General features: G+C 41.4%; 1 protein-coding gene across 1 annotated transcript; it reads left to right on the top strand.

The window, feature by feature from the left end:
- Positions 1–6,985: 6,985 nt before the first annotated feature.
- Positions 6,986–11,817, top strand: LOC115203667 (uncharacterized). Its single transcript, XM_029768589.1, has 12 exons — positions 6,986–7,182; positions 7,574–7,775; positions 7,911–7,943; positions 8,154–8,272; positions 8,403–8,511; positions 8,631–8,669; positions 8,763–8,816; positions 8,985–9,218; positions 9,370–9,476; positions 9,557–9,722; positions 9,822–9,900; positions 10,440–11,817. Exons 1-12 carry the CDS (start codon positions 7,115–7,117, stop codon positions 10,682–10,684), a joined length of 1,455 nt encoding a protein of 484 aa, XP_029624449.1. The 5' UTR covers positions 6,986–7,114; the 3' UTR covers positions 10,685–11,817.
- The last annotated feature ends 16 nt before the right edge of the window (positions 11,818–11,833 follow it).

Below are 11,833 nucleotides of genomic sequence, written 5' to 3'. Positions count from 1 at the left end.
ACAAGGAGTAACAGTACCTAGTCAATGTGTAGGGTACAAGGTAGTTGATGTAATATGTAGGGTTAAAAATGACTGGGCATTAAGGATAGATCATATACAGAGTGGCAGCAGTGTGTGTGTGTGTGTGTGTGTTGGAGTGTCAGTGTAGTATGTGTGGGTAGAGTCCAGTGAGTGCATAGAGCCAGTGCAAAAAAGGGGGGGTCAATGTAAATAGTCGGGGTAGCCATATGATTAACTGTTCAGCAGGCTTATGGTTTGGGGGTAGAAGCTGTTAAGGAGCACTTTGGTCCCAGACTTGTCTCTCCGGTCATGCTTGCTGTGCGGTAGCAGAGAGTAAGTAGTCTATGACTTGGGTGGCTGAAGTCTTTGACCATTTTTAAGGCCTTCCTCTTACACCGTCTGGTGTAGAGGTTCTGTATAGCAGGGAGCTTGGCCCCAGTGATGTACTGGGCTGTACACACTACCCTCTGTAGCGCCTTGTGGTCGGATGCCAAGCAGTTGCCATACCAAGAGCTGATGCAGCCAGTCAAGGTGCTCTCAATGGTGCAGCTGTAGAACTTTTTAAAGATCTGAGCGCCCATGCCAAGGCTCCTGAGGGGGGAGAGGCGTTATCATGCCCTCTTCACAACTGTGATGTGTTTGGACCGTGATCGGTCCTTAGTGATGTGTTCAATGAAGAACTTGAAGCTCTCGACCTGCTCCACTAGATGTGAATGGGGGTGTGCTCAGCCTTCTGTTTCCTGTAGTCCACTATAATCTAATTTTGCCTTGCTGACGTTGAGGGAGAGGTTGTCCTGGCACCACACTGCCAGGTCTCTGACCTTCCTGTAGGCTGTCTCATCGGTGATCAGACCTTACTTGATCTTGATTACAAAGGACATGAAGACAAATGTATTTCTAGCTATTTTAATCATATGTACCATATTAAGGGCTGTTGAGGCCATACTATAATTCCAGTTGGGAGCATGGGTGCTGCCATGCTGGTGGGAGCACAGTCACTGATGTCTGACATGTGTAAATCCATTTGAAATTATTCACTTTTTAACAGCAACCCTTTTGATTTGAACAAAACCTTACATACGCATACTGAACCAAAATATAAACGCAACATACAACAATTTCAAAGATTTTACTGAGTAACAGTTAATATAAGGAAATCAATCAATTTTTTAAATAAATTTAGGCCCTAATCTATAGATTTCACTTGACTGGGTAGGGGTGCAGCCATGGGTCAGAATTAGGTTTTTACCCACAAAAGGCCTTTATTACAGACATACTGTTTACACGTGGTGTCAGTTGTAAGGCCGGTTGGACGTACTGCCAAAATATCTAAAACAACGTTGGAAGCAGCTTATGGTAGAGTAATGTACTTTCAATTAGCTGGCAACCGCTCTGGTGGACATTCTTGCAGTCAGCATGCCAATTGCAAGCTCCCTCAACTTGAGACATCTGTGGCATTGTGTTGTATGACAAAATTGCATACAATTCTAGGATCTTTTATTTCAGCTCATGATAAATTGGACCAACACTTTACATGTTGCGTTTTATATTTTTGTTCAGGATATTTTATAATTTCCTTATTAGAAAAAAATTACTTGGTTTCTAGTGCAAGCAACTTGTGCTTGTCTTTTACTTTCAGTTTATCCACCAGCTTCAAACAGCTGAAAATACTTTATTTTTAGTTTATTGAAAAGCTATTTAATGGTACAATGATTCTGTCACAAATGGAAAAAAATGAAACTTTGTGAAACACTATCATTCAACTACTACTGCAGCTAGATAAAGGACATTTTCTGAGTTACAATGCAAAAATATTACATATAGCTTCTTTAAACTTTTTAAATTATTTAACATGTACACTTCGGGTCAACTTTGATCTCCTTGGTATTCAGGTCCAAAAAGTAACTTTCTTACTACTTATTCCATGATCAAACATGTAGGAAAGTTTTTGTTTAAATCAAAAGGGATGTTTTAAAAAAGTGATCGAATTCAAATAGATTTACCTACTTGCAAATATTTCTCTCATTACTCTCATCAAAGGCTGGAATACGAACCACATGGAATTGAGCTATTTGTTAAATGCGAAGATACTTGTATGCTTTATAATGTATTTATTATGGGTGTCTCTTGTTATTGTGAAGCATGCAGGTGATGGAGTTTTAACCAAATGTACAATTTTAAGAAATATTCTCAAAACAAAGTTGTCACTACAATTTGTGGATCTATGAAGGCAAGTGCTGTGTGCCCCATTCTGGCATATTGCGCGCACACACACTGCTTTTGGACAGCTGTTGGATGAGGGGTTTTACTAGGATGTATACAGTTACTACCAGAAGGGACTTTTTCGTAGCAGGTTAGGAGAATTGGGTTAGGGTTAGCTAAAATGCTGTCCTAAACTGCTACGAAAAGTCACTTCCGGTTCTAGCTGTACTCCATAAAGTCACAACTGGATGAGTGTTTTGTGATTCTCGCAGTGCATCATGGGATAACGGTGGCATTAGTGTGGGGTGGTTGGGGGGGGGGGGGGGGGGGGGGGGGTGAAAGAAAGGGGGAGATGGAAAAGACAAGACAAAAGGTAGAAAATAGGAAGAGAATGGTATTTCAAGGAGAAAAATAGTGAAATTCCACTTAAAAAAAACAAATGTTTTTGATAGACAAAATACATCTGAGGCTTAAATTTACTGGGATTGATTCACCATCTGTATTATGCTTTTACAACACTTAAGAGCTTGATGTGAACAAAATATAGACCAATTTAAGCAACATTGCAGTTTATTACCAAAATAAATACACTGCTCAAAAAAATAAAGGGAACACTAAAATAACGCATCCTAGATCTGAATGAAATAATCTTATTAAATACTTTTTTCTTTACATAGTTGAATATGCTGACAACAAAATCACACAAAGAATCAATGGAAATCAACCCATGGAGGTCTGGATTTGGAGTCGCACTCAAAATTAAAGTGGAAAACCACACTACAGGCTGATCCAACTTTGATGTAATGTCCTTAAAACAAGTCAAAATTAGGCTCAGTAGTGTGTGTGTGTGTGTGTGTGTGGCCTCCACGTGCCTGTATGACCACCCTACAACGCCTGGGCATGCTCCTGATGAGGTGGCGGATGTTCTCCTGAGAGATCTCCTCCCAGACCTGGACTAAAGCATCCGCCAACTCCTGGACAGTCTGTGGTGCAACGTGGCGTTGGTGGATGGAGCGAGACATGATGTCCCAGATGTGCTCAATTGGATTCAGGTCTGGGGAACGGGCGGGCCAGTCCATAGCATCAATGCCTTCCTCTTGCAGGAACTGCTGACACACTCCAGCCACATGAGGTCTAGCATTGTCTTGCATTAGGAGGAACCCAGGGCCAACCGCACCAGCATATGGTCTCACAAGGGGTCTGAGGATCTCATCTCGGTACCTAATGGCAGTCAGGCTACCTCTGGCAAGCACATGGAGGGCTGTGCGGCCCCCCCAAAGAAATACCACCCCAGACCATGACTGACCCACCGCCAAACCGGTCATGCTGGAGGATGTTGCAGGCAGCAGAACGTTCTCCACGGCGTCTCCAGACTGTCACGTGCTCAGTGTGAACCTCCTTTCATCTGTGAAGAGCACAGGGCGCCAGTGGCAAATTTGCCAATCTTGGTGTTCTCTGGCAAATGCCAAACGTCATGCATGGTGTTGGGCTGTAAGCACAACCGCCACCTGTGGACGTTGGGCCCTCATATCACCCTCATGGAGTCTTTCTGACCGTTTGAGCAGACACATGCACATTTGTGGCCTGCTGGAGGACATTTTGCAGGGCTCTGGCAGTGCTCCTCCTTGCACAAAGGCGGAGGTAGCGGTCCTGCTGCTGGGTTGTTGCCCTCCTACGGCCTCCTCCACGTCTCCTGATGTACTGGCCTGTCTCCTGGTAGCGCCTCAATGCTCTGGACACTACGCTGACAGACACAGCAAACCTTCTTGCCACAGCTCGCATTGATGTGCCATCCTGGATGAGCTGCACTACCTGAGCCACTTGTGTGGGTTGTAGACTCCGTCTCATGCTACCACTAGAGTGAAAGCACCGCCAGCATTCAAAAGTGATCAAAACATCAGCCAGGAAGCATAGGAACTGAGAAGTGGTCTGTGGTCACCACCTGCAGAACCACTCCTTTATTGGGGGTGTCTTGCTAATTGCCTATAATTTACACCTGTTGTCTATTCCATTTGCACAACAGCATGTGAAATCTATTGTCAATCAGTGTTGCTTCCTAAGTGGACAGTTTGATTTCACAGAAGTGTGATTGACTTGGAGTTACATTGTGTTGTTTAAGTGTTCCCTTTTATTGGATTGGTGCCCTTCTTTGCGCGGTATTGGAAAACCTCCCTGGTCTTTGGTTGAATCTGGGTTTTTTTAGTCACTGCTAGACTGAGGGACCTTACAATTATCTGTATTATTTTGTGTGGGGTACGGAGAGGTAGTCATTCAAGATTGATATTAAACACTATTATTGTACACAGAGTGAGTCTATGCAATGTATTATGACTTGTTAAGCTGATTTTTACTCCAGAACTTCTTTAGGCTTGCCATAACAAAGGGGTTGAATACGTATTGACTCCAGACATTTCAACTTTTAATTTTTTATGAATTTGTAAAAATTTCTAAAAGCATAATTCCACTTTGACATTATGGGATATTGTGTGTGTGTGTGTGTGTGTGCGCGCGTGTAGGCCAGTAACATCTCAATTTAATCAATTGTAAATTCAGGCTGTAACACAAAATGTGGAAAAAGTCAAGGGGTGTGAATACTTTCTGAGCACTCTGTATGGTTTTTCGGCAATGGGAAAATGCGGGACAATGCTGTCCAAGCAAGGGAAAGCATCGGCACGTTGGGGCTAGCCTGTGATACAGTATAATAACTAGTGCCTTTGCTGTTCAGGAAGATCAGGTGTCGTGTAACAATTGTGACACATGAAACTGTGAGGGAAAACCAGGTTGAGAGGAGATTACTAGGTCAGGGTTGGGCAGAGGGTCTGACTAGTTCCCATGATGAATTGTTATGATAGGCTTGTTGGGATAGGTTTATTGTTGTTAGTGGGAGAAGGGTTACTTTGGTTTGATTCAGGAATTTTGGTTTAGTTTCGGTTTAATTATCGAATCCGCAGTTGGGGAAACAGCACCACTGTTCGCCCCAGCGTCTTTATTGTTTTTTTTGTTCATGAAACGGAGGAGAGGAACGTCCGGCAGCGTGGTAAAATAAATTGCAGTACATATTCTGCTGTTCTGTTGTACATACAGTGATTTCCGAAGAAGAAAAACAGTTTGTTTGCATTAACTTTGATGTTGTAGTTTCACCAATTTTTAAGGATTCTAGCTTTTAAAGGGGCAATTCGAAAAACAAGTGCCCCGCCACTTGTTTTGGCAAAGAGTTGAGGGATGGGGCTGGAGAAATTGAACCACTCAAATTCATGAGATCAAAATGATAGTTTTAACCATGTTTTGAAGCTATACAGTGTTTGTGTACAATTACATTAACTAACAATTGATTAAAAAACTAACAAGTGAACTAATGTAAAATATACTGTCTGTAAAATGTATATAGGATGTAGAAGCCTAAGTATTGTTGTCCATTAGTTTACACCAATTAGGTGGTAGGGTTAGGGGAAAATATTATATATAAAAAAAATATATATATGTGTGTGTGTGTGTGTGTGTGTGTGTGTGTGTATGTATGTATGTATGTATGTATGTATGTATGTGTATATATATATATATATATGTATGTGTATATATATATGTATATATGTATGTGTATATGTATATGTATATATATATATATATATACGTATATATATATATATATATATATATATACACGTGTATATATATATATGTGTATGTATATATATATATATATACTGCTCAAAAAAATAAAGGGAACACTTAAACAACACATCCTAGATCTGAATGAAAGAAATAATCTTATTAAATACTTTTTTCTTTACATAGTTGAATGTGCTGACAACAAAATCACACAAAAATAATCAATGGAAATCCAATTTATCAACCCATGGAGGTCTGGATTTGGAGTCACACTCAAAATTAAAGTGGAAAACCACACTACAGGCTGATCCAACTTTGATGTAATGTCCTTAAAACAAGTCAAAATGAGGCTCAGTAGTGTGTGTGGCCTCCACGTGCCTGTATGACCTCCCTACAATGCCTGGGCATGCTCCTGATGAGGTGGCGGATGGTCTCCTGAGGGATCTCCTCCCAGACCTGGACTAAAGCATCCGCCAACTCCTGGACAGTCTGTGGTGCAACGTGGTGTTGCTGGATGGAGCGAGACATGATGTCCCAGATGTGCTCAATTGGATTCAGGTCTGGGGAATGGGCGGGCCAGTCCATAGCATCAATGCCTTCCACTTGCAGGAACTGCTGACACACTCCAGCCACATGAGGTCTAGCATTGTCTTGCATTAGGAGGAACCCAGGGCCAACCGCACCAGCATATGGTCTCACAAGGGGTCTGAGGATCTCATCTCGGTACCTAATGGCAGTCAGGCTACCTCTGGCGAGCACATGGAGGGCTGTGCGGCCCCCCAAAGAAATGCCACCCCACACCATGACTGACCCACCGCCAAACCGGTCATGCTGGAGGATGTTGCAGGCAGCAGAACGTTCTCCACGGCGTCTCCAGACTCTGTCACGTGCTCTGTGTGAACCTGCTTTCATCTGTGAAGAGCACAGGGCGCCAGTGGCGAATTTGCCAATCTTGGTGTTCTCTGGCAAGTTTATAGGCCTTGTGTGCGGGTTTTGAATAGTCATTGGTCTAGAAATGTCAGCTAAACCTGGCAACCGTGAATAGTGGCGTTTATGTAGACGTAGATGGTGCATTTTATATTTGCCCATTTTGTGCAGAACATTTCCAATTCACACTCCGACCTGTGAAAGGCAACAATACGCAAAGTGTGTAGTCTGCCAGAGAACTACACGAAGAAGAACAATAACAACAACCCGTGTAAAAAACATTAACATCCGGCAGTATCATTGTCACTTCTGAGAACGTTTAGCTAGCTAGTTGTGCCTTGTATTTTATATTTGTTCATTTCACACAGCGACAAAAATGCCAACACTGTGTTCAGCATACAACTGCAAAAATCGCGGTCCCAAAGCTGATGTAGGATTTTTTAGGTACGTTTTACCGTCTTGCTCGAGAGACACGTTAACGCTATTAGCCGTGGTACTTTGGCAATATACAACATACCCCAGAGGTGCCTTATTGATATTATAAACTGGTTACCAACGTAATTAGAACAGTAACAATTATTTGGTCATACTGTGATGCCTATTACTGGGTACGGTAGCTAGCTATGGTATTGTTAGCTAAAGTTATAGCTAGCTAGTACAAATAACGTGAGTGTGCAGGAGAAACTCTGACAAAAAAGCTTAATTAGCTAGATTATATGTTCTGTTGCGATACTGTTATCTTATAAATCTACATAAATCATTTACGGATTTACTGTTCATCATTTGATACTTTTGTGATACCAATTTGCTGGTGTATTAATGTTTCTGGTAACAGTTTCCCCAAAAATGACCCTGAAAGACGCATGCGATGGATTATTAATATGAAGTGGAAAGACTGGAATCCTCAACACCACCACCGTGTGTGCTCCATTCACTTTGAAGACAAGTACATTTGCCGGATGGACAAACGTCAACGTCTCACGCCAGACGCAGTCCCGACCATTTTTGACTTCCCAGAGAACTTTCAAAAGAAGAAGGTACGTTGCAACCAAAAATGTATCTAGCTGGATACATCCCAAAGTCAGAACTCACTACACAAATAATACGGTTTATGATAACTAGATGTACAATATTTTAACGTGTGATTTAAATTAAATTTGTTCCTTCTACAGGCATCCATCCACCCACAGAGTAGAAGAGCCAGGGTAAGGCACTGGAAGAGGCTAATAACACCTTGGCTGTATTTGGTATCACACATTAGTGTCCATGTTGGTATTGCATTTGATGTAACTCAGCAATGTTTTCACTTGGTAAGTGAAGCATTGATATGTAAATGCAGAGCCTACACATGGTACGTTTAAAGTACATGCGTCCACGCAGTAATGGTGGTCATTATCTTTGTTTTTGGCATGCAGAGTGATGGGTTGCCAGGGAAGTATACCTCTGCCCCTGCTGTTACAGTGGCTGAACCGGTCATAACACCAAGCCTCACCATCACATCAGAGACAAGCAAGCTGGCTAAAGACAATACTAAGTAAATAACCTCGTGAAAGTTAAATTGTCTCTTTTTGGAATGCACAACGTCACTGTAGAGCAGTACGGTTTCTACCTGTGTTCTAGTTCTGTTTTTTTTTCAATTGTCAACTTCTATTTTGACGGATCAGAGCTCCAGAAAAAGTTACCTCTTCAAGTTGGTATATCCATGTAGATGAAGAAATCCAAATGGCTGAATCCCTCCCAGGTTTCTTCCACAGTGATTACTGTCTACCACATGTGAGTGGCTCTAGGTGGTCTGATTGGACTGTTGCTTTGTCAGATATACAGGGATTTTTTACTGGGGTTTTGCATTATGTAGACATTTAATAACATTTTCCTCATATTGATCTTTGCAGAGTATTCGCTGGGGATTCAAAGATGATGTTGCCCCAAAGGTAAGTTGTTTGCTCACTGGAATAACCTGTAGCTTATGCTATATACCAATAGCTTATGCTAAGGATTTGATAAACAATGCACTTTATTTTCAGGTGGCATGTGAGAACATGGAGTTCCAACTTCCACCCCTCAAGCACATAATAGAGGTAATGAAGGATGTGTAAACATTCAGTCTCTAATACAGGGTTAGGGATAGAGTCTCCAAGTTGATCATTGATTCATTGGTCTGTTTTTTTCTATGTCTCACTCTGGATCGAAAACCAATAAGAGTGTCATTAAAACAGTACTATACATTGTCTCCCATTCTTACCCAGATCACAGAGGCGTGGGAGTGGCTGGGTATGGACATCAGAGGGCCACTGCCCCTAACACCGAACGGACACCAGTACGTTCTGACCTTGACAGACTTCTACTCCAAATGGGTGGAGGCCTTCCCCCTGAGAGGTTGTAGCTCTACTGAGGTAGCACAGCATGTAGCTGAAGTCATCTCTCACTTTGGCTTCCCTTTTGGAATCCTTGTTCGACTAAAGAGGAAGTTTACCAGTAAGGTGAGGCAAAATATATTTTGTCACATACTTACTGTTACACATACCTTGCAACAATCTTGAGGTTGGTTCATATATGCACTAGCGGTCAATAGGTCCAGAGTGGTTCATTAGACAATCGTATGAGGTGTTTTTACATTTATTCATGTTTTAGATCAACCTTGCCTTAAACAGTCATCTGAAGCTGAGGGGGTTCTCTCTCTTATACCGTCATCGGCAAGTTGGATCACTGGATCTGGCCACACAGACCCTGATCAGCAGGTTTGTGTTCTAGACTCATTCCTTTATATGGTTTTTAATTTCATACTCAACTTTGACCATGGTGGCCTTCACCCCAACAGGATGGTGTCTGATCTTGTGAAGGACCATCCATACAACTGGGATGTCTGCCTCCCTGCAAAGGTGTTCAGCCTGTGTTTCAAGGAGCACCCCAAGACCAAGCAGAGACCTTTCTCTCTGCTGTGCTGCAAAGGACCACAGCCGGTCACCACTCCTAGGGATCTGTCTGTAAGTTTACTCTGTAGTTATAGCTTAACTCTTATCATAATGGATTGCATTTCAATTGAATGGGTGTGTTTCTGCCTGTCCTTTTTATTTTTCCTACAGTTCAGTCCTGCAGAGCTCGGAGAGAGTTCCTTTGCAATTCAGTCAAATCAAGAGGGTGGGCATGACACTGATCCGCAAGGTGAGCGCAATCCCTGTACAATACAACATCACACACTGTAGTGATGGTTAAAGGGATACTTCAGGGTTTTGGGAACTTCTCCTGCGTCAGATATACTTCTGGTTATCATTTTTATGTCTCTGTGTCCAGTATGAAAGAAGTTAGAGGCAGTTTTGTGAGTCAATGCTAACTAAGTAAAAAAGGAAATTGTAATGCGATTAAAAACAATAACGATGCTGTTTATAAGGAGTACAAGTACTGAATCAATGTGCAGGGGTACAAGGTAGTTGCGGTAATACAATATGTATTATACAGGTAAATAGTATGGTCTACAGCTTATCGTGATGCATAACTCAGGCGAGCAGAACCTCGACTTACTTAATATTAGAGATCGCGCACCAGCTGTTAGTTCACTTTCCTAAAGAGGTTTGAGAATAACTTTGTCAACATAGATATTGTTCAAGTGAGTATTTAGTGTGTTCTAAATTGTAGTTGTCTTATGTTATGTTACTAACATAATTGTAATTTGTTGATCATATTGTGTTTATCTGTTATTACAGACATGGTTGGCATTGAATCTGGAAAGGAAACAGCTGGAAAGAGCACTGTTATGAGGGTCTCCTTTTTAAGGAGCAACACCGAGAGTAACAACAACACTGATGGTAACACATATGGTCACCCGGACAGTAGCACGGCGGGTAACCCCGACGGTAGCACGGCAGGTAACCCCGACGGTAGCACGGCGGGTAACCCCGACACCAACAGTGAGCGATCCTCTGAAGAACATCATGCCATGGAAAACTGAATAATTGATTGGATGAGCGCTCTATCGGGGGTGTAGTTTTTACTTTATCATTTTGATTAGAAACACTTGTGTTTTATGGTTGTGTGTGGCTGGTGTACTGGGTCATGATTATTACACAGGAGGATGATAGTAGGAGTTTATGAACCAACTGGATCAATTCAAAATCAGTCAAAACATCATGCATAGCAACATAGATGATGGAATAAGTGATAAGCTTATCCTAAAAGCAGTTTCTTTATTTTACACTGTAAACTTTTTTTTTTCTTCCAGTAAATGAATCCAAACATGTTATTGTAGTACATTTATTGTAGTATAGACATTTTCACCTTACATTATTGTAGTATATACTGTAGATAGTTTCACCTTACCTGATCTTGGAAAAATCCACTTTAATGCTCCTCCAACTGGTAATTAGTAGTAGGAAACTTATCTATCATCCCTGAGCTCTGACTTCTCCCACATGCTGACCTCTGACGTCACATACTAAGGAAATTAGTATGCAACAAGACATTTATAAAAAGCAATCTTGTTATTGTTTTTTAACACTGTTTACAATCATGATAGCTGTACATTGTTTATGGTTGACACAGTTTGTTGGCCATTAGCCAATCGGCGAGTTCAAAGCTTGTGACTGTATCAAACTGGTATTTACGACTTCACAACGGGTAAATACTACCTTCCCCATTTGGTTATGAACGCAGGATTATTATAGGAATGTTTTTTTTATGCCTTAAATAAGACTGAACAATCAACAAAAAAAATGCATTTGTTTATAGGAATAGGATACTTGTTTGCATTTATTATGGGTCTCTTCATTGTAGAGCATGCCGGTGTTGGAGCTTAACAAAATGTACAATTATGAAATATTCTCACAACAAAGCTGAGTTTTCACTGCACAAGCAGCGCTTTCGGACAGCTGAGTGTAATTCAGTCCGCAGATTCTGATGCAAAACGTTTTTTAAACGAAACAGAATTTACCTCAATTTTCCAATAGAATTTACCTGAATGACCAATAAACTCTTGTTTTGGTTCTTAAATGGTAAACATCTCGCCAACTTGTAGTTCTAAAACCCGGTAATGAGTTATCTCTGGTTGGGGAAATAATAGGGGTTTGAAATAAATGCCTAAAATAAGGTCTGAGGAGGTCTT

This window comes from Salmo trutta, chromosome 1 (genome assembly GCF_901001165.1).
Source record: "Salmo trutta chromosome 1, fSalTru1.1, whole genome shotgun sequence".
In the NCBI taxonomy this organism is placed as follows: domain Eukaryota; kingdom Metazoa; phylum Chordata; class Actinopteri; order Salmoniformes; family Salmonidae; genus Salmo; species Salmo trutta.
Note: the sequence above shows the minus strand (reverse complement) of the source record. Positions and strands in the feature narration are given on the sequence as shown.